Source organism: Heloderma suspectum, chromosome 2, assembly GCF_057233095.1.
Source record: "Heloderma suspectum isolate Gila_16-S chromosome 2, 16-S_ref, whole genome shotgun sequence".
Lineage (NCBI taxonomy): Eukaryota > Metazoa > Chordata > Lepidosauria > Squamata > Helodermatidae > Heloderma > Heloderma suspectum.
The window spans coordinates 30,949,649-30,970,518 of record NC_139459.1 but is presented as its reverse complement, the minus strand read 5'-3'; the positions used below and the strand labels follow the sequence as shown (position 1 = coordinate 30,970,518).

Below are 20,870 nucleotides of genomic sequence, written 5' to 3'. Positions count from 1 at the left end.
TCAATTGACCCTTTTTCTGAATAAACATGCATAGGATTGCAGGGTTATGCACAAAGAGAGAGGTTCTAAGGGTGCAATCCTATGCAAGTTTAGACAGAAAAAAGTCCTACAAGTCCTACAGCTAGGCAGCATAGCTGGCTAGGGAATGCTGGGTGTTTTAGGACTTTTTTCTGTCTAAACATGCATACGATTGCACCCTAAATTACTACATCTAAATTATGTGCTTAACATTTTGTGTAGTACCAAGGGGAAAGGATTATTGTTAAAAAAACAAAGATAGCTGAGCTGGACCATGAAGGAGAAAAAAATCCAAAATCCACAGGCAATACATTTATCAGAACCAACCAAGGTGCCATGGAAGAATGTGCAAGCTTTCAAGTTCTCCAGAAGTCTTCATCAGACATTGCCTAACTGGATTTTTTTCTCATGGACCAGCAGGGCTATCTTATTTTTTATGAACCTTGGAGAATACAGTATTTATCCATTCAGGACAGAATCTACTACCACAGGAAGATTATTTCCTACCACCTGAAAAGGGACTTTTCAGTTTGAGGGCTCCTCCAACCACTAGGCAACATTACACAATTGGGCTTCAATTGACTTTTTACCTAGTGGATCACCTGAAATTAATATCTGGCTTTGCTAACATAGAGACTGCCATGTTTCACTTTACTTCTGCTCTCTGCCTACCCAGGAACTTGTGTATTTCACCCAAGGCAAGAGACAGGTTCTTGATCCATACAGTGAAAAACATTAAATATCCCCATTTTCAAATAATTCACAAACACATTCATACAGAGATAATGAAAACAAATCTCCATGTTAAAGGTTCAGTGGTTCACAAAAACTCAAGTAATGTGCCCATGAAATGCATTCATAATACTAAAACTTAATTAAACTGTTTTACTGTAAGACAACAAGTTGTATACCTACAAATATGAAGAGACTAATCTGAAAGGGAACAGTTTATACGAATATTCAGTTACAGGAGAGATACTCACCTGCCAATGCTGAACAGCAGCCAACAGATTTTAGTGGGTTATCTTCAGCCTTTAAAGGTAGAACTATTTGTTTTAAACAAATCGAAATGGGTTCCTTTCTAAACATGTAGTTTAGAACAATCTAAACTACATGCTTTGATGTAGTCCTAATAACAATCTCCTGACTATTGCCTTATGTTTGGACTTTGGAATGATAATCATTGGAGAGAATGAAGAAACATTTGAGAAGGCATTTCGAGAAGTCCTTGGGTTTTAGGCAGCTGATGGTCCTTTTTGGAAAATAATTGAAAGAAGTGTGGTCAGTTTTTAGTTGCTTACAGGTCCACATCACATGTGCTGGAAGGACAACTATCTACCATGGAAACAGTACTACCTGGCCAAATATGTGAACTGAATCTTAGGCTTATGGAAGCCAGATGACATTTTTTTTTATTTTGTTTTTTCAAAAAGGGCATTTTGCTCCTTTTTTGTTTTACTGGGGTCTGGGTGTTTGACTCTTAGCTTATTTTTTGTTGTTTTTGTCCTTACTGTCTCATCGAAAGCTGGTCCCAAACAGCGAGGAAGTAGGCTTCAAATGAACAGGTAAATAAAGCAAACATTGGCATTGATTACCATTATTTGAAATAGGATTGATGTTTACACACTGTTCCATCAACTTGCTGCCTACTCTTCCAACGCCACACTGCAGATGTATATTACTTCTGCAACCCAGAGGACAATGGCATATCTACACATCAGCTTTCCAATGCAGCAAGGGCAAGGGACGTGTGCCCCCTCCCCAATGTTGTTGGACTTCATCTCCCATCAGCCCCTAGCCAGCATGGCCAATGGCCAGAGATTATGGGAGATGAAGCCCAACAACATCAGGTGGGCCACAGGCTTCCCAACTCTGCTCTACAGGCTTGGTAGAGGCTACAGGCTTCAACATTCCTGATAAAAGCTTCTCCCCGGTACATCCCTACCCAGACAGTGAAAAGATGGTCGTGCACAGCTCACACTCGTTTTCCCCACAAGTATCCCATAAGCTTTGCGGATAAGCAGGGAATTCTGGTCTGTATGCCTTAGCACCACTGAATAAGCACAGTTGGTCACTGAAATAAAACACAAAGATGGTGAATGCAGGAAAACTCTGACCGGGTTTAGATGAGCTGCGGTGCCAGGTGGCGCCATGATGCATACCCAACACCCCACTCGGGGGTTGTTGTGTCATGTAAACCCGGAGAATGTGGGTTAAACAACCCTCACGTAGTCCTAAAATAGAGCTTGGGTTATGCAAGGGTTGCTTAACCCTTGCATAACCCATGCTTGCTGGGTTCACATGACACGACAACTCCCAAGTGGGGGTTCCATTCAAAATGTTGTCCACACGTGCCCCGCAGCCACCCACGATGGGCTGTCGTATCATGCAAACAGCCCCACCAAGTCATAACTTACTGCAGTGGACAAACAATCTTATGAGGGAGTTGGTTAATTTTTAACATGGCCACTTATAGTAAGGAAAATTTATCTTTGCCAGGTGGGCAGACACTTTAGATGACCAGTTTTCCCACATGGTTGTATGTCTACTATGGTAATCTATCACTTGGTAAAGGATCATCTGTATCCTTCCCAACCACTACAGTACATTTAATTATCAGTCTGTTATATTATCCTAGAAGTCCCACTGAGCATGTGCATTACGGCCCAGAATTCTCAGATGAAAACCTTGATACTCCAGTACTGAATACTGCCATAAGCAGCCTAATCACAGAGTTGGAAGGGACCCTTTAGGCCATCCAGTCCACCCCCCTGCTCAGTACAGGATTCCAGTTCAAAGCACCCCGGACAGATGACTGTCCAGTCTCTGCTTATCTCCAATACCTCCAGTGACAGAGAGCCCACCACCTCCCTAGGCAGCTGCTCTGACCGTTGTGAGGTTTTCTCTGATGCTCAACCAAAATCCGCTTAAGCCTGTTATTTTGTGTCCTACAGTTTTGGATGACAGAGAACAGGTTGCGTCCCTCTTTCGTGTGACAACCCTTTAGGTTCTTGAAAAGTGCTACCATATCCCCCCAGTCAGTCTTCTCAAGGCTGAATATATCCAGTCTCTTCTCAGAGGACTTAGTTTCTAGTCCCCTGATCATCTTTGTTGCCCTCCTCTGAACTTGTTCCAATTTATCTGAATCCTTCTTAAAATGTGGTATCCAGAACTGGACACAATATTCAAGGTGAGGTTGGACCAGTGCAGAGTACAGCGGTACTATTGCTTCCCTTGATTTTGATACTATATTTACATTCATGCAACCTAACATTGCATTTGCCTGTTTTGCAGCCACATCACGCTGCTTACTCATGTTCAGCTTGTGATTGACTACAACTCCAAGATCCTTTTCACAGGTACTATTGCCATGCCAGGTATCCCCCATCTTATACCTGTGCTTTTGATTTATTTTAATTCTACCCAAGTCTGGTGTTGCCACCTGATACCCTTTAGTATTCCCCCCCCCAGAACTCAGCACTGGATAACAAAATGTTAGTTTTCCCACAATGCCCTGAGTGACGCTCTGTCTGGGGCCCTGTGGGAAATTAAAATGGCAGCCACCCAGCACTGACCAAAGAAGGGCCGCTACTGGGGTAAGCCCGCCAAGGGAGAGGGGCAACTGGAATAGGCTGACCAGAGGGCATAATACCAAGGCCCCCACTCAAGGATGGAGCTGGCCCTGATTCTGCCCCCCTTTTACGCATTTTTCAGTCTACATTTCAAAAAGCATAGAGTACAATAGAATAAGTCCTTTTTAATAACAGTCATTTCTTCTGAGATTGTATCAAATCAGGAGGAAAATGGTGCCCACATCAAGTATTGCATGTAGTTAGGGCATTTAATTATTGGCCCTCTTAACCATGCCTGATTATTGGGCGTTTTTATGTCCAGTTTGTTCCAGTAGCCACTGAATTCCATCCAACAGTCCGGCTAATGTGGCAGCTTCAGTGTCCTGAACCTGTAAAACCAAAGGGAACATAAGGGTTTCTCCCTGTAGTTTGCCCCCAGCAGGATATGTTATCTAACATGGCTAACAACCATCACTAGATCTATCCTCTATGAATTTGTCCAACCCTTTAAAAAATAAAAATCAAAGCTAGCAACCCACACTACCACATCTTGTAACAGTTACATAACTTAGGCCCCAATCCTATGCATGTTTAGACAGAAAAAAATCCTACAACTCCCAGCATGCCCCAGCCATGCTTGCTGGGGCATGCTGGGAACTGTAGGACTTTTTTTTCTGTCTAAACATGCACGGGATTGCATCCTTAGCCTGTAATCCTGTATTCACTCATCTGGGAGAAAGCCCCAATGAATGTAATCAGACTTGTATCTGAGTGAACCTTCAAATTGGGCTCATTCTGGCGCCAGGTGAAGACCATTTTTGTTTTTCCAGGCGTTTTAGTTGTTTTTTATCTGGTATTGTATTTTAAATTTCTGCACTGCAGCTTGCTTCTGTTTGGTTATAATTTTATTTTCATATTGTAGTTTTAAACTTTTATATTTTATTTTATCGTATTTTATTGTCTTGTATAGTTTTAATTGCTGTGAACCACCTAGAGAGCTTTGGCTATTGGGCACTACGAACATGTAATAAATAAATACAGAGGGGTGGCCACCTCTGCCCTGAGGGCAAAATGCAAGACTTCCATGCCTCTTAATTCAGAATCTCCAGACTCTCCCCAGGCCATGCCACTCACTGGCCTGACTTTGGGCCATTGATATTATTTACTTTGCCCCGCTCTGCCCCCCAACTACAATGCTGATGGAGGGAACCTTGCACAAGTTGGAGGAAGAAGAATGCCCGGAGGCAAATGTTTTCCCTTCTCAATGTGTACTGAACAGGTAAGTCACTCTGCCCACTCATCCTTCTGGGCCCGTCCACTTTTGGCTCTGGCCATACCTACTGCTAGAATGTGGACTCTGACACATTTCAACCTGGCAGATCGCCTTCCCCGATACAGACCTGTGTGATCATTAACATCACTGGAGGAGGTCTTGCTGGTTGCACCACAACCTGCAGACTGCCATCTCACAGCAACCAGGAAACGGGCCTTCTCTGTGGTGGTGCCAAGTTTATGGAGCGATCTCCCCCAAGTCTCCAGGAGGCGCCAACTATAACATGTTTTAGGCGCCAGTTAAAGACCTATTTCTTTACTGAAGCCTTCCCTGAGGGAGTGTACTGCCCAGGCTTTTTGTTTGTAATTATGTGTTGTAGTGGTTTTAAATTGGTTTTCATGTTTTGTCAGGAATGAATCCGAGCATGTGGAGATATTTAGCAGCTCAGATTCAGAATGGGAGCAGCTAAAACAGGGCGAGGCTCTTTCTGTAGTGAGCTCAGATAGGGCAAGGCCTCCTTCTCAAGACCTTGGCACACAGATGGCTCAGCCTGAACAGCCCCCCCCCCCATGAGAACCCAGGTTTGGGGGGAGGAAGAGAGTGAGGGGCATGACTTGAGCGATGCTAGGGTCCATCGCAGAGCAAAGGGGGAAATGTTAGAGGCAGAGCTCAGACGCTCCACCAGGTTGGCTATGCGTGAAAGCCCACGTAAGAGGGAGCCACCGTAAGGGAGGGGCATCCCTCCTAAGCTAGTCTGGCCAAGAAGTTCTTGTTCAGACTGCTGGCAACTTCTCTAACTTCCACTTCAGCTCCTCTATTGATATTCGTAATTGTGTGGAGTAGCTGCTTCCACTGTAGTCTGAGAATTTCCTAGAATTTGCATTTGTAAGGAAGCTGGTCATTAACTAATCAAGTAGCGAGCCTGAAGCCCGATATCCTGGAGTGTGTTGATTGTGAAGGGGGAGGATGAAGGAACATGACCATTTTTATTAATATTTTATATAATGTTTTTATAATTATGTGTTTTAATGCGTATCATGATGCATTTTAATGTTTTCAATTTTCTTGTAAACTGCTTAGAAATATTTTTAAATATGGACAGCGGTATATAAATCTATTAAATAAATCTGAGGTAATGCAGACCTTGACGGAAAAGTGGTTCCTTACTCCTGATGTATAGAATTGTCCTGCTAGCTTCCTGAAGCTTATGTCAGTCAGTTTCACAATGCAAAGGTCAGGGAAAAGATTTAAAAAGAAAGAAAGGTACCATCCACGGTTGGCCAAGCAGATTTAGTTGCAGCTGATGTGCCATGTAAACGCAAGGAATCCTTTCAATCCCAGCAGAGGAAATGCAGGACAGAATAAGCAGAGGCCTCCCCGAAGGTCCGAGGGTTGGATCAAGCATCGCCGCCATCCGAGCAAATTCAATTTGACGGCTGTGTCCTACAAAGAGAGACCCTTGTTTCAGTATCTTCTACCAGCTGCACCAGGGAACATCCTTTGAGAAGTGTCAGCATCATTTAGAAGCCCTTACTTTTATGAGCCTCCGCATCTGCAACATAGATGAACCCATCAATTAGCCCGCACATATTTTTGATGTGTTCAATCAGACTGTATTGTGTTGTCCCATCTACACTGTTCTCTTCATGGAACATCTTGTTGATGGGATTGGTGTCTGCTTCTTTTGCTCTGAGTCTTTCCTTGCTGGAAAGAAAGGAAAGAACCAGTTTCTTCAGGATATTTGAGAAAGCATCTTCTCCCTTACCATCCTGCCTGGTCACTGAGGTCATCAGATAAGCCACTCCTGGTGGTCCTGTGTGGACCTGCAGTCCTTTTTTAAGACTACTCAAGAGTAGATCCCTCGGTGTATTTGCTCCCTCTCTGTGGAACTCCCTATCGCTTGAAGTCACACAGGCACTGACATGGTTTTGTTTTCAGCACCAGCTGAAGACATTTTTAGGGTGCAATCCTATGGGGATAGTGGGCCGCCTTCGACCTTGGAGGCAGCTGACTATCCAGTGCAGGATGGGCGGAGCATAGAGTGAATCCTCTCCTCTGCGCGCCAGCCGCCCTGCATCTGCGGCTAGGCAGCTGATTGTGGCTGTCTCGCTGGGGTGCGTCCAAACGGGGAGTGTGGCCCCCCCTTTGCCTGCTCCGCTGCTGCTCTTATGAGTGTAGAGACGGGGATGAACCGTGCTGCCTACAAGGCAGCAGGGGAGGGGGTGGGGAGTGAGTTTTCTGGGAACCAAAACTCCTATGGCCATCTAGACACTTTCTAGTGGCCGGAGGATTGGGTCCTTATTTGAACAAGCCTTCCCTGCCTGACCAGCCAGAGTTTTATTGGCATAATTTGATTTTAAATATTTTAATTCTGTATTTTGATTCCTTTTTCTTCTTTCTATTGTTCACTGGTTGGGAATCTTATTAGATACAGGATAGTATATAAATGCAATAAATAAATAAATAAAGTGCAGGAAGGAAATAAGACAGAGAAACTGCTCTGAATTTAAGGAATTGAGGACTAGAGCCTTAGGAGGAACAATATGGCCATCTGTTTACATCTAGGCCAGGCTGCAAGCTATGCAAGTAAGGGAGCAATCCTACGGCCACTAGACAGTGGCTAGATGGCCATAGGATATCGTGTTAACTGGGAAATGACCTTGGAGCTTGTGCTCCGAGGTTGGTTCCTGGAGAACTGACCTCCCCCGGTTCCGTGCTGCCTTGGAGGCAGCGCAGAACAGCCCTGTCCTCCGTGCTCACAAGAGTAGTGCGGAGCGACTGAAAAGGGGCATGGCTGGGGGTGTTCCGGGGTGGGCGGAAAAGCCTGTACAACACACTGGATGTGTTGTACAGCAGCCTCCTTCCCCGCTCCGTCCTCCCACGGCTAGACAGCTGCAATCAGCTGTCTAGCCAAATATGCAGGGCAGGAGAAGCGTGGCGGGAACGATCCCCTCTGTACTTCTCCTGCCCTGCTTTGGATAGGCGGTCACCTCCGAGTTCGGAGGTGGCCACCTATCTGAATAGGATTGTGCCCTAAATCAATAATTCACTTGTTCATTTGGGTCTTGGGGAATTGCCATTTGAAAAACATAACCCGAAATCCTTGCTGGGTGCACAGAATGAAACAGGCAGTGTTTTGGACTGGGTCTTGTGGCTTCCTTAATAGGAACTTTCACAGACAGAGCCCTACATGAAACAGGCTTTGCCTCCCCCTGCAAAAACCACCAAACAATCCTTACCTGGTTTTAGAATACAGTGTCAGAATATTGAATTTCTGGCCATTCAAATGAAATGTGACTCCTGATCCTATCCCTGTTTGAGATAAAAAAAAAATAAAAGATCTGTTTTTTGAGGTAAGTTTAAATCTGACATGCCCCGGGGTGGGGGTGGGGATCATAAATGGAATACATACATCATCTAAATGAGTACATCTATTAATAAGTGAGGATCCATTTGTGTCCTTACAAAGGCCAGGATACAAAAAACCACACAACTACTTTAGTGTTACCAAGGAATTGCCTTGTGTATCTCAGGGCTAAACTACATACAATGTTAAATGTGTAGCTGATCCTACGTTGTTGTTTTTTACATCAGTGTAAGCGGGGGTTAAACCTTCCCATCCAGCCGCTTACCCGCTCTTCTCCAAATCCCGCCCCCCATGTGGGGGCGAGGGGCTAAAGAAAGAAAAAACGTGCATTGGTGCTAAATGAAGCCCCCCCCCCTTTAGCCCCAATTTGGGGGAGGGTGAATTTAGGGAGGGAATTGCTGGGTGGGAAGGTTTAACCCCTATTACCCACACATGGTAGTCCCAATCTGGATTGGGGCCCCACACGCTTACACTAAAGTAAAAGAAGTTAGGATCATCTATATGCTATGCATTTAATGTAGCATGTAGTTTAGCCCACAAAGAAACCATTTATCAAATTAGTTAGATTAATTAATTTTAAAACCCTTAGGGCTCAACCCTATGCATGTTTAGACAGAAATAAGGACGGCTGGGGGATGCTGGGAATTGTACGATTTATTTCTGTCTAAACAAGCATGGGATTCCATCCTTACTGTAGTAAAAAGGTGCCACCAGTTAACAGAGCAGAAGAGGTTATATAGCTCATAAGTACTTATAAAAACTGCAGATGGTAAGCACTCTCTTAAATGAGGCATATAAAGGAGGGAATGCCTCTTCAAAAAGGATGCTTGCCACAACAGTTCCTCACATCACCTAAAATTGAATAAAGTATGCTTCTTGCTTCAGAGCTATTGATTTTACTTGTATGCATGGCCGGCTGGGGAATGCTGGGAGTTGTAGGCCTTTTCTCTGTCTAAACATGCATAGGATTGCGCCCTTAATCAGGTAAAACTTTTAAGGGAGCAATCCTTTGGCTGCTGAACAGTGTCTGGGGAGCCATAGGATTTTTCAGACTCCTGGATCCAAGGTCAGAGACAGTGTTCTGACCTCAGATGCAGGAGTCTGAGCTCCAACCCCCTCTGCCTCACAGCTGGCATGGAGAAAACCATGTTGGCTGCCTCTCTGAGGTTGCAAAAATGACCCTGGAGAGGAGGGAAAGGGGGCAGTTCTGTGGTTGAGGAAAGGACTGGGGAGGCTGGCTTACAAAGAATCCTCCGGCCTCCGCAGCCTCCTTCCCTCCCGCTCCGCAGAGTCCCAACTAGATCAGCGAAAAAGCAAAACGCACACAGGAGCAGTGCAAAAGCAAAGACTGACTCCACGCTCCTCCTGCTTGGTAGAGAATGCCTATCAGGCTCCGGCTTCGGAGGCTGCCCGGCATTTCGATAGGATTGCGCCCTAAAGCATGGCCAGCTGGAGCATGCTGGGAGTTGTAGGCCTTTTTTGTCTCAATATGCATAGGACTGCATCCTGGCTCTAAAAATGTTGGGAACTTTTTTGAGATGAGGAGGAGGTTATACTATCAACGTTAAAATCTGCCATGGCACTGAGCGCACTTGAATGCACAGATGCACTCAATGTTTCATTTCTAAGAATGAAAGGTGCTGCAGGCGGCTCAAGGTGGACTGGAAGTTGAATCCCTGCCCTAAGAGTTCTTCTCCCCAGTACTTGGCATGAAGAGGCTGGGTGTTATTGCTCGATGGGCAAAGAAAAGCGTTCTTACAAGAGAGGCAGTCTAGTATATCGTTCAAAAGCATGAGCTGGGAAATCCCAAGTTCAAATCCCAGCTCTGCATTACGTCCTAGAACAGCACATCTGACTAAGACATGCTTTAGGAGGGTTTGTGGTAGAGCACATGCTTTGCAAGTCAAAGGTCCCAAGTCAGATTCCTGGCAGCCTTGTAAATAAGCCAACAACAGTTACTAGCCTGCCATATATACACACACACACACACATATATACACACACACACACACACACACACACACACACACCGTGTTTCAAAATGATGGACCAAATTTCAAAGCAGTGTATCACCTGCATGAAGAGCCGGTACCAATTGCAACCAGTATGGCCTCATGATTAAGTGTTGTCTTAACACACGCCAGACAGTCGTATCAGAGATCGCAAGTTCTCGGCTGGCACGATGAGTAGGCTTGCGCGAGCTACGCTGAAAACTCTCTTGAATTCTTCTCAGGTTTTCCTCTGAGGTGCGTGGTCGCCCTGTGCTCTTCCCCTTACATAAACAGCCTGTTTCCTCAAATTATCGGTACCAACGACGAATGCTCTTTGGCACTGGCGGATCAATGCCAAAACGCCGCTGAAACGCACGCTGCACCGCAATTGCGGATTCAGTCTTGCTGAACTGCAGAACGCGAAGCGCCTTGTGTTGCGGGGTTGCCATTTTGCGAATGACTGAGGTGAGGGGCTGTTTGTGCGCTGAGAGAGGCATCTAGCGGTAATCTTTTGAAACTCTATGCCCCACCCTTGCAAGTGGCAAGAGTTTCATTCATGGGTGGTTCGTGGTTACAAAGATATAGCGATTTCAAATTGGGTCCATCTTTTTGAAACACCCTGTATATTTGCTAGCCTGCTAAAAGGCCAGAAGCTTGTTGTGCTATGCTGACCACAAAGGAGAGGAAGCTCCCTCCTTGGTAGCCAGCTTAGAATGCAAGATACTAGCCTCTTAGTAGGATAGTAGTTTTTTTTTTAAAGGACCTTCTACGCTATGTGGTAGAAGAAGAGGGACAGAGCTGAAAGACGGGCTTCTCTTCCTCCGTATCACCATGGAAACTAAGCAGAACGGCAGAGGAGGAAGTGAGAGATCAATCCTTCCTCAGCTAGTTCACTCATCTGCCTGCATGGAATTCTATGCATTCGCCTGCATGGAATATCCGGCCACCGCCTAGGGCTTTAAATTAATTAATTAATTTCTAACATTTATATGCCACCCTTCATCAAGGGATGCCAGGATGGTGTCAATACCACTCAAACAAACAAACAACCAAATGGAACATAAAAACCATACAATTATACATTAAAAGACAATCAAAAACAACAACTTTTCAATCAATGAGTCAAACAAAAACACAACAATCGGTTTAAAAATAAATTAAATTTAAAATGGTAAAATGTTAAGGCAGAATTTTTTTAAAAAAATTGGCACCGCAAAGAAAAGAATATTGGCACCAATTGTATCTCCTTTGGGAGGGCATTCCAAAGTTGGGGTGCCACCACAGAGAAGGCCATCTCCTTTGTATATGCATAGTGTATGAGCATTTCTACATGAGGCTTTTAGTGCACGCTCGTGACTGGTCACTCACGGAACTTTGTGAGTCCTTTACATGATGTCGTCAACCTCCAGGGTGTCTCCCATACTTTCTGACCTTTATCCCAGTTTTAAAATATTGAGGATAATGCAGTAATAAATGTTAGTCCTCTTTAATGGCCGTGTGAGATTGCACAGTTGTGCTATAACACAGCACTATCTAGTGGCTGTATACTGAAACATATAGAATTTGCACACAAAGATAGTCCTGGAAAAAAAAGCATGTAGGAGCTGATCTTAATCTCACAAAGAATCCGGAAGCAACAGCTCCGGTAAGTTGCAGGATAAAAAGCCTGGTGCAGAGATGCCCTATGTCTACCACTGATAGTATTCAGAGAAGAGACTCCTCTGAAGATTTTAATGCATGGGCAGAATACTATGGGAGAAGCCAGTCCTTCAGTTATTTGGGCCCCAAGCCATTTAAGGCTTTAAAGGTGATGACCAGCACCTTGAATTGGGCTCAGTAGGAAATTGCGAGACAATGTAATTCTAGGTGAGTTGTTAAACAGAAGGTTGAGTTAAAGGATCTTCTGCAGTATGCCCAGAAAAGACCAGGTTCATATGTTCAACACTGTTCTTTTTCTTTGCTTGCTTAGTAAAAACAACCACAAAGGGAAAATTATATTACCGTGTATTTGTCTAGAAGGTATACCAGCTAGTGGCAAAAGTTCCGGACTAGTCATCATTTTGTGCACCAAAGATTCATCCAGATCTTCCAAACCTGGCCCAAACATAGCAAAGCGAGGCTCTGCCTGCGTTATCAGCGACTGTAAAAAGGAAGCCATGGCTCCATAAGTGGATTTCGGACATCTTTTGCGACAGGAGCAGCACTTCTTATACCTTTGTAAATAGTAACAAATGTAATAATAAAACCCGACTGGCGAGTTATAAAAGTGTGGTACATATTTTCTAGCATGATCTATAGACTTGTTAAGTTGAAGGTCTCCACAGACAGCATGGGAAAGTACTCAGTGCTGTAACTCGCTGAAGCTAAGTACAAATGGACTAGATACCCACAAGGATGGGAAAACACTGGGAGTCCATTATAAATGTCCGGGCCCAATTCAAAGTGCTGGTATTAACATTCAACACCCTGAATGCTGGTGTTAACATTCAACACCCTGTCCAGACCCTAAGACTGTCTTCAGGGATCCTTCTCCAGGAGCCCCTGCCAAAGGAAGTGAGGTGGGTGGCTACCAGGAAGAGGGCCTTTTCTGCTGTGGAATTCCGACTGTGGAATGAGCTCCCTAGAGAGGCTTGCCTGGAACCTATGTTGTATGCCTTTCGGTGCCAGGTGAAGACCTTTTTACTTTCCCAGCATTTTAGCACTATAGTCTTTTAGCTCTGCTGTTTTAAATCTGTATTTTAAATCTCTGCATTGCTGCTAGGTTTTATTCTGATTGTACTTTTATATTGTTGTTTTCAGCTTTCATATTTTATATTGTTTTATGCTGTACTTGTGGTTTTAATTTTGTGAACTGCCCAGAGAGCTTCAGCTATTGGGCGGTACAGAAATGAAATAAATAGATAAATAATGACTGGTCTGAGCTTTCCGAGGAAGAGTGGGATATATATTAAACCAAGGGCCACTACGAGGCTGCAGCCCCTGCCTCCCAAGATAAACATCAAGGCAAGGGGGAGACCAACCTGGCCCATACATCAGTCAGATAGGGAGTAGCTGCAGGGCGCTTGTTTTGCCCTTCCTTGCCAGAAAAAAAACACCTAAAAGAACTTTAAAACTAAGAACCGGTGCCTGAGTTTTGTTTTTTTCCTCCTGCCTCCCAATTCCTTTTGTGCCGTGTCTCTTAGACTGTTAGCCTGAGGGCAGCAACTGTCTTATTATTAATCTTTGCAGGCTGCTTTGGGAGCCTTTTTTGGCTGAAGAACAGGGTAAAACTGCTATAAATAAATAGAAATGCTCAGATTTAAAATGACTTAACGCAGGGGTGAGGAACATATGCCCCTCCAGATGTTGTTGGACTGCAATTCCCATGATCCCTCACCATTGGCTATTAGCTTGGGATAATGGGAGTTGCCGTCCAACAACATCTGACAGACTACAAGTTGCCCACTTCTGTGTCAGAGAATACTTACACTGCCATGTAGTCGCACTGGGCACTGCTATGCAGCTCAGCAAAAGATCTATTAAATATGTTTGGATCTGGGAGTGACTTCCAGTCAACAGAGTGCCATGAAGGGAGATCCCGAATGAGAAAATATCTCCACAGTAAGGGATCCTGGACTGTAAGCCTCCAGTACTGATTGGTGCTTCCCAAATTACTCAGATCTTTGGGTGTGAGGAAAGACATGACGTATAACTTCACATCAATCTGCAACAAAACAAAACCCCACAAATCAATCCCTAAGGAAGTTTTAGAATGCAAGAACCCAGTCAAAATTTCCCCTCCCCATGCATACATTTTTCTTCTTCTTTTGAAACAAACTTACTTTCAAACTTGTGCCAAGGTTATTTTAACTAGAAAGATCTGTTGGGTTCTGAAAAACATCCTCCTTCTCGACCTTTCCACAGTCCCCCACGTCAACCAACATTACTCTGGAGTTTGCATCCCCTCATCAGGACCAAACTATACAAGACGTTATTCACAGTGGAGGCTGGTGGCTCGGGTTCCCGTGGGTTGCGTTTCAGTCAGAACTCCAAAGGAGCCAGGCGAGGTGCTGAACCCATTTTGGGGACTGGGACCCCCACACCTTGGATAGCTCCTTTAGAGTTCGGACTGGTTCTGACGGAAAAACCCAGAGCACATTCACAGCCCCAATGAAATCCGAGCCACCAGACCACACCGGTTGTTCATAAGGAAGACTGGCCTTACTGCAAAGGCGGTGGGGGAGAGAATAGCAGGCAGGTAGGAAGCGACTTCAGCAGAATTCCCGCACGGGCCTCTGCTCCCCACCGCTGCCTCACCCGCCGCCTCTCCAAAGAGAAGCGGCCCGGGTAAGCGCGCTCGTCGGAACGCGCGAGTTGCGCAACTGCGACCTTCCCCGAGGCGTGCCGCGGGGCGACGAGCGGCGGCGCCGCCCCGCAGGCTGGTGCGCAACGAGAAGCAGCGGGGGAGGCGCCCGAGGGCCACTCTCCGGCGCTGACTTTTACAGCACGGCAGGAAGCGGCGCCCCGTCGGAATGCCGAGGCGGCCCGGGCGGCGGCGACGTGCTCACCGGCAGGGCTTCCAGGCCGCTGGGCGCCGGCGGCTCCTCCGCGCCGTCCGCCGCTGCCCGTGCGCCCCGAGGCCCCCACTGGCCCCGGAGGAGGCGGAGGCTGCGGCGCAGCGCAGACTCCAAGCGGCGCCAGTCCCCGCCGTCGCCCGCGGCCATCGCGCCGGGGAAAACCGCGCCGCTGCGTCTTGCTGCGCCGCTGGAACGACCCGCGGGCAGCGAAAGCGTGGCGCGTTGCGGCCTTTGGGGACCGGGTTCCTCCAGGGGACGCGCGCAAGATCGCTCCGGACGAGTCGGAAGCCGCCACCCAGCCAAGCGCTCCTCTCCCGGCTCGGCTCAGCTGGCTGCGCAGCGGCAAGGCAGCGGCGCTGGGGAAGCCAAGCCCGCTCCGCCGCGGTTCCGCCAGTCCCCTCCTTCCGGAGCGTCTTCCGTCAACGTCGCTCCGCCTAGCGCTCAGCCCGGGGCCAGGGGTACTTACCCTGGGGTTGGGCAACCTCGAGGCAGTTCTCTGTATTAATTAACCCGGCTGGGGAGGGGAGGTGTATAAAATCCCGAAGTCCCCGCATTTTAGGGTTGCGTGAACGTTGCAGGGGTCCGACGCAACCATCTTTCCATGGGTAGTATCCAGTGTTAGTCCTACGTAGAGTAGAATAAAAAAACGAAGAAGGAAGGCCCTATGCGCAAAAAACATCCCCAAAGGAAAAAATCCCAAAGCGCCATTGAGCATGGACGGCAATAATTACTTATTTGTTGTGCAGATCTCTGAAATACTCATGGACTATATGCAAATTATTTAAAATTTGTACAGATCACTAGAACGTGCGACGCATTTCGAGACATACGTAGTCACAGCTAACTTAAATCCCATAGGACTAAAATTGGATAGTACCCAAGGATTGTCTTTTTTAAACTACTCAACATAGAAACGCGTGGAACCCCTCTTTCTAACGCGGAGGCCGGCTGTGCTACTGGAGGTTTAGATTCTAAACTTAAGGAGAAAAAAACACATTCCAAAGTAGGATTTAAGGTCTCTGGGCAGTTTACCAAGATTAAAACCCATTAAAAATACATTATATGGTTTTATGTAAATGGTTTTACACTTTGTATAAATAGTACACACAGACAACATACATCTAAAAACAATATTAAACAACCATAAGACAAATCCAGGACCTGATTAAAAACTCATAATATGCTGCTGAATGCCTGAGTGAAGAGAAAGGTCTTAATCAGGCACTGAAGGATGACAATATTGGTGCCAGGCAGGCCTCATAGGGGATATAATTCCAAAATAGCGGGGCCACCACTCAGAAGGCTCCCTTGTTGCCACTTTCCAAGCCTCCCTCGGAGGAGGCACCTGGAGGAGGGCCAAAGGTGCTGAACGTTGCGTACTTAGCAAGATGTATTTATTAATCCTCAAAATGCTTTGCATTTGGCCCCCCAAGGTAAAATCTCTAGTTATTCTAATCATTTTATAGATGGGAAACAGAAGTTGCAGTCATGTGTGCACTTGCCTGGGAGCAAGCCCCATTAAACGTAGTGTGACTTACTCCGGAGTAAACATAGAACATAGGAAGCTGCCTTATAGTGAGTCAGACCCTGGGTCCATCGATCCCATTTTACACTTCTTTCTCTGCCCAGTGAAAAGTGGAAACACCCAGGCAAACTGCTCTTTCTCTAGCCGTGTTCCCCACACACTTTGTGATTCTATAAACCAGTATCCCCCCACCCCCAAAACACACCCATTTTAGCCACCTGTTTACAAAATGAAGTTATGTCCAGCCCAGCATGTCTTGCTATGGCTTCCCCTTCCCTGCAGCTGGCTTCTACTTGTTGCTTGCCCCCTATTGCCCAGTAAGCGGATGGGGCTGCATTGCAGAGCTGCGGGGAGGGGGGCCAGAGCACCTGCCTACCTGCAACAGTGGAGGACTTGCGATGCTTTAAAAGTACCTCCCAGGGGCTGCTGTATCTTCCTCGTTTTTTATATAAGCCTCCTCATTGAGGGTTCTTCATGTAATTTGCCACTGTTCCTCTTACTCCACCTCCCCTATCCTGGTGGCCTCTATATGTGTTGGACTACAACTCCCACCATCCCTAATCAGCAAGACCATGAGCCATGCTGGCTGAGGATGATGGAAGTTGTGCTGCAACACATTTGGAGGGCACCAGGTTGGAGGAAGCCTGCTGTAATTTATCCCTTTGTTCCGTCTCCTCCTCCTCTTCCACCAACACAAGGAGACCCTCCAAGGCATCGTCTCTGGTTCCTGGTCCACTAAGGTACTTGTTCTGTACTGCCAGTGGCAATGGAGGGCTGTAATTATGTGGACTGCATTTGTGACCCACAGCCAATGTGGATGTTACCACATCTCCAAAATGAATGTTCACTGAATTGCATAAATTTACACATGGCACAAGCAGACAGCCCACCAAAAGCCTGGGCGGAGGGGGAATTGCAGGACAGGTGACTGATTTGGCATTGGAGTGCCGGTCACACCCGTTTTGAGGGTGGGAGGAAATTACGGTCAACCCACTGGAGGCAGTGGAGTGGAGTCCTCTTTGGGAGGTGTATTTGCATGTCAGTAGGAGAGCGGTGGAATGGTACATAAGCAGTCTAAAAGAAGTTAAACAACAAAGACTCAAGGGGCTTTTACAGATATATAGATGTACTACCACAATTCCTAACAAGTTATAATTGCAGTTTTCACAGAGCAAGCCTTATGGAGACAGAAAAAGAGGAGGTTTCCTGTTTTCAGTAAAGCACATTACATTAATAGGGCACAATCCTATTGAGATAGATAGTTGCCTCTGACTTCAGAGAATGTCAGAGGCAACCGCCTATCCAATGCAGGGTGGCTGAAGCACTGAGGAGAGGATTCCCTCCTCAGAAGGCCGATTTTACCTTAGATGGCTGATTTTGGGCATCTAAGCGCAGCCTCGGGGAGGGGGCAGGAACAGGGCTGGAGACCACATAGGAAGCTGTGTAAAACAGCTTCCGTGGTCTCCTCCCCTCCCCGCCCCGCCCCCAGGAACACCCGCTTTTCTCCCTGTCTGTGCTCTGTGTTACAAGCACAGACAGGCAGCCACCAGGGTTCTCTCCACCCCAGCTACGAGGAGTGGAGTGGGGTGGGGAGCATGGTTTCCTGGCCATGAACTCGTAGCGCTGTTTATGAGCTCGGAGGTGGGAAACCGAAAAGTCCTATCTCCCCCACATGCTGTCTAGGGGACATAGGATTGCTCTTTCCGCTGCTTAGCAGCAGCCTTTTTTCCTGCAGAACACCAGTTTTATTTTGAGAACACATTTTAACACAGAAGCTTATTACATATAATCTGGCCCTTTCACCCTAGTCACATTTAAGATGCTTTTAGGATTTCCAGAGAAGTATGCTACTACAGTGCAAACCTGAATTAAATCTAGCAAGCTTTCCATTATTTTAATTGTCTACTATACCCATGTAAAATAGACTTCGTATCAATAATCTCCTTAATCCTATCAGCTGTATTCATGGGTTCCTGGGGATGGACATGGTGGGGGAATTAGCTTGCATTCTTGGTGAAGCCGCGCTCCAGGCCTAACAGTAGTTTTTGAGACTGTGGGACTTCCCAAGGCTTGAAGCGTACACACAGACAGAGAGAGGGGTGGAGGCTACAATTTGTACTAAGAAGCCTGAAAGCAATATACCTTTCCCTGGGCTGAAGCCCTTTCCTGCAGACAAGAATTAGCGAGCGTTGCGACTCCTGGAGCTGAGTGATTCCAGCGGGAAGGAGGCTAGCCCTTCAGTGATTTCACCATAGAGCCTTTCCTCTGGGAGGACAGACTTGAGTGATTTCAGCAGCAGTGTGGCACCTTATCCCAGGGTGGTGGTGATGGCAGTAAGGCACCTAGTGGTTTCAGAGCATGGCCTCATGCTTCTGGGAAGAGGGGGACGGGGGACTCTGGTTGCTCAAACCTGAGGGTTCTTCCACAGTTCAGAGAAAGGCTGTGACATCACAACTTTGATCAACTAGACAGTGCTCCTTTGCCCTGGAAATAGCAATACTGGCTATGGGATAAAGACTGAGCTGGCGTTTCATCCTGTATTACAAAAGAGGGTGCATGGCTGTACTTGCTGGAAACAAGAGCCCTGCTAGGTCTTTCTTAAGATCTACGTTCTGTTAACAAAAGATGACCTTACACTCTGTCTTAATGACAAGTGTCAAGCCTGGAGTGCCACAACAGGAGCACGTTGCAATTGACCAGGTACCTAACCAGATACCACTCTTGCTATCCAGTACATTCATGTTTTGCTCAGTTTTAACCCCACCCCACCTTTGCCTTTGGGCAATGCATTTTAGGAAGCCCATTAGAAATTGAAACCAAATTGCTTCATCTAGTCTTACATGATTGCTCTCACCCCCATTCTAGGGATGGCAGAAGAATCCGGGGGGGGGGGGGGGAGTGTCTGCTGAAGTTTGTCTTTGGTCTCCCAACAAATATCAGGGTAATTAAAGTACCCAATTAGTACTACATCATGCTTCCTTGTAATATCTGAAGTTTGCTTTTGGAAATCATCATCCCTATCTTCTCCTTGGTTGGGTGGTCAGTAGTAGAATCCAACCACAGTATTTTATTATTCCTTCTCCCACTTATTTTAACCCAGCTTTCAATAGGCCACCCTGTTCATTCTCTTGAATTTCTGGGCAGGTGTGTACATTTCTAACACACAGTGCACCTCCCCCCTCCTTTCTATGGCTTCTGTTCTTTTGGAACAAGTAATATCCTATGTTCCACTCATGGGAGTCATCCCACAAAGTCTGTTATATCTAGTAAGTCATATTTACCTTCTTGCATTGATAGTCCACGTTCATCCTGTTTATTTCTCATTTGCTGAGTATTAGCATAAAGGTATCAAAAACTCCAATGACCTCCCTGCATTTTTATTAAGAGAGTTAATAGGCCTCGCTACAGCTGCTCTCCCAGTTCCTGCCACAGTGCAGGAACCTTTTTATGTAGACCTTACCTCTGGGCTTCCATCTCCATCCCCCACAGGATTCTGTTTAAAGCCCCCCTCCCCACAAGCATAGGACTGACAACAACAAAACTGACAACAGCCTTTAGACTGACTTCAAAAAAACACCTTTCCAAAGCTGTTCAATGGCCATGGTAGATGTGGCCCTTGCTTATGCTTCTCAGGTCCAGCTCTTTATTCCACCAGGCCACACTGCTTCTCTGCTAGAAGTTGTTTCTAGATAGGGGAATGGGGTGTCAGAATTAAATGGCCTTGTAGATAAAGAACCCTCCACACTTTTTTAAAAAGGCGGTAAGCATCAGGCTAATCCAGGCCCCAATATGCACACGGATGTGTGGTGTATTTGTATTGGAAACAATACTTCACTCTTAAACAATAGCCGTCTTTTGCTTTCATTAATTAACAGTGTGATTCACTATTACAGGATCAGAGTAACCACCCTACATACTAACTGCAAACTCATTCTCCGAGGATAGGCCGTTATGTAGCAAAGCAGCATCCATGTACAAGAGAGAAATATCAGCAGGCTGAGCACCCCCTCCCTCAAGATTTACAGAAGTACAAATACAAACTCTCCAGAACTCCCTCTTCCTCCCAAAGGAGAGGTCCATATGGGGCTGTGCTCAGTGGTCACAGAACAAGAGTGTCTATTGTGGAGTAGGGGTGGAACAGAAAAGTAAAGGAGAGGGGGAATAGAATATCCCGGGAAAGGCAGGGCTGGCAGGCTGGAACCCTGAATAGGAGCACTTCACATACAGCAACATTTTATTGCAGTCCCCATTCGTGCTATGCTACATCAAGTAGAAATTCAGCAGTACCCTAAGTGTGGTGGCAAACCAGACATTCTTGCTAAAATACATATGCAGCCTGAACCCCGTGACTTGTGTATTACTGATTCCTGCTGCACCAGCTTCCTGGCGATGTTCTAGCCATGTACATACAGCCAGCTTTATTCCAAATAGCATAAATATTGCCCGCTGGTTCCACATGTTGTAACCAAATGGTTTCTGGATAGCGTGGATGGATTCACTTCCCACAACGTGGCTTCATTTTACTGGCTCAGTGAGTGATGGTAGGGCTTAGGACAGGCTTATCAGGG

General features: G+C 46.2%; 1 protein-coding gene across 2 annotated transcripts; it reads right to left on the bottom strand.

The window, feature by feature from the left end:
* Positions 1-1,444: 1,444 nt before the first annotated feature.
* On the bottom strand, positions 1,445-15,155 carry FBXO4 (F-box protein 4). 2 transcript variants are annotated; one of them, XM_084833149.1, is made up of 7 exons: positions 14,769-15,155; positions 13,689-13,924; positions 12,223-12,434; positions 8,103-8,175; positions 6,398-6,567; positions 6,131-6,306; positions 1,445-3,979 (listed from the first exon to the last, which is right to left on the bottom strand). In XM_084833149.1, exons 1-7 carry the CDS (start codon positions 14,922-14,924, stop codon positions 3,890-3,892), a joined length of 1,113 nt encoding a protein of 370 aa, XP_084689275.1. In that variant the 5' UTR covers positions 14,925-15,155; the 3' UTR covers positions 1,445-3,889. The 2 variants fall into 2 exon arrangements, with proteins under 2 accessions (XP_084689275.1, XP_084689276.1); XM_084833150.1 differs by having other exon boundaries at positions 14,043-14,845.
* Between the last annotated feature and the right edge of the window lie 5,715 nt (positions 15,156-20,870).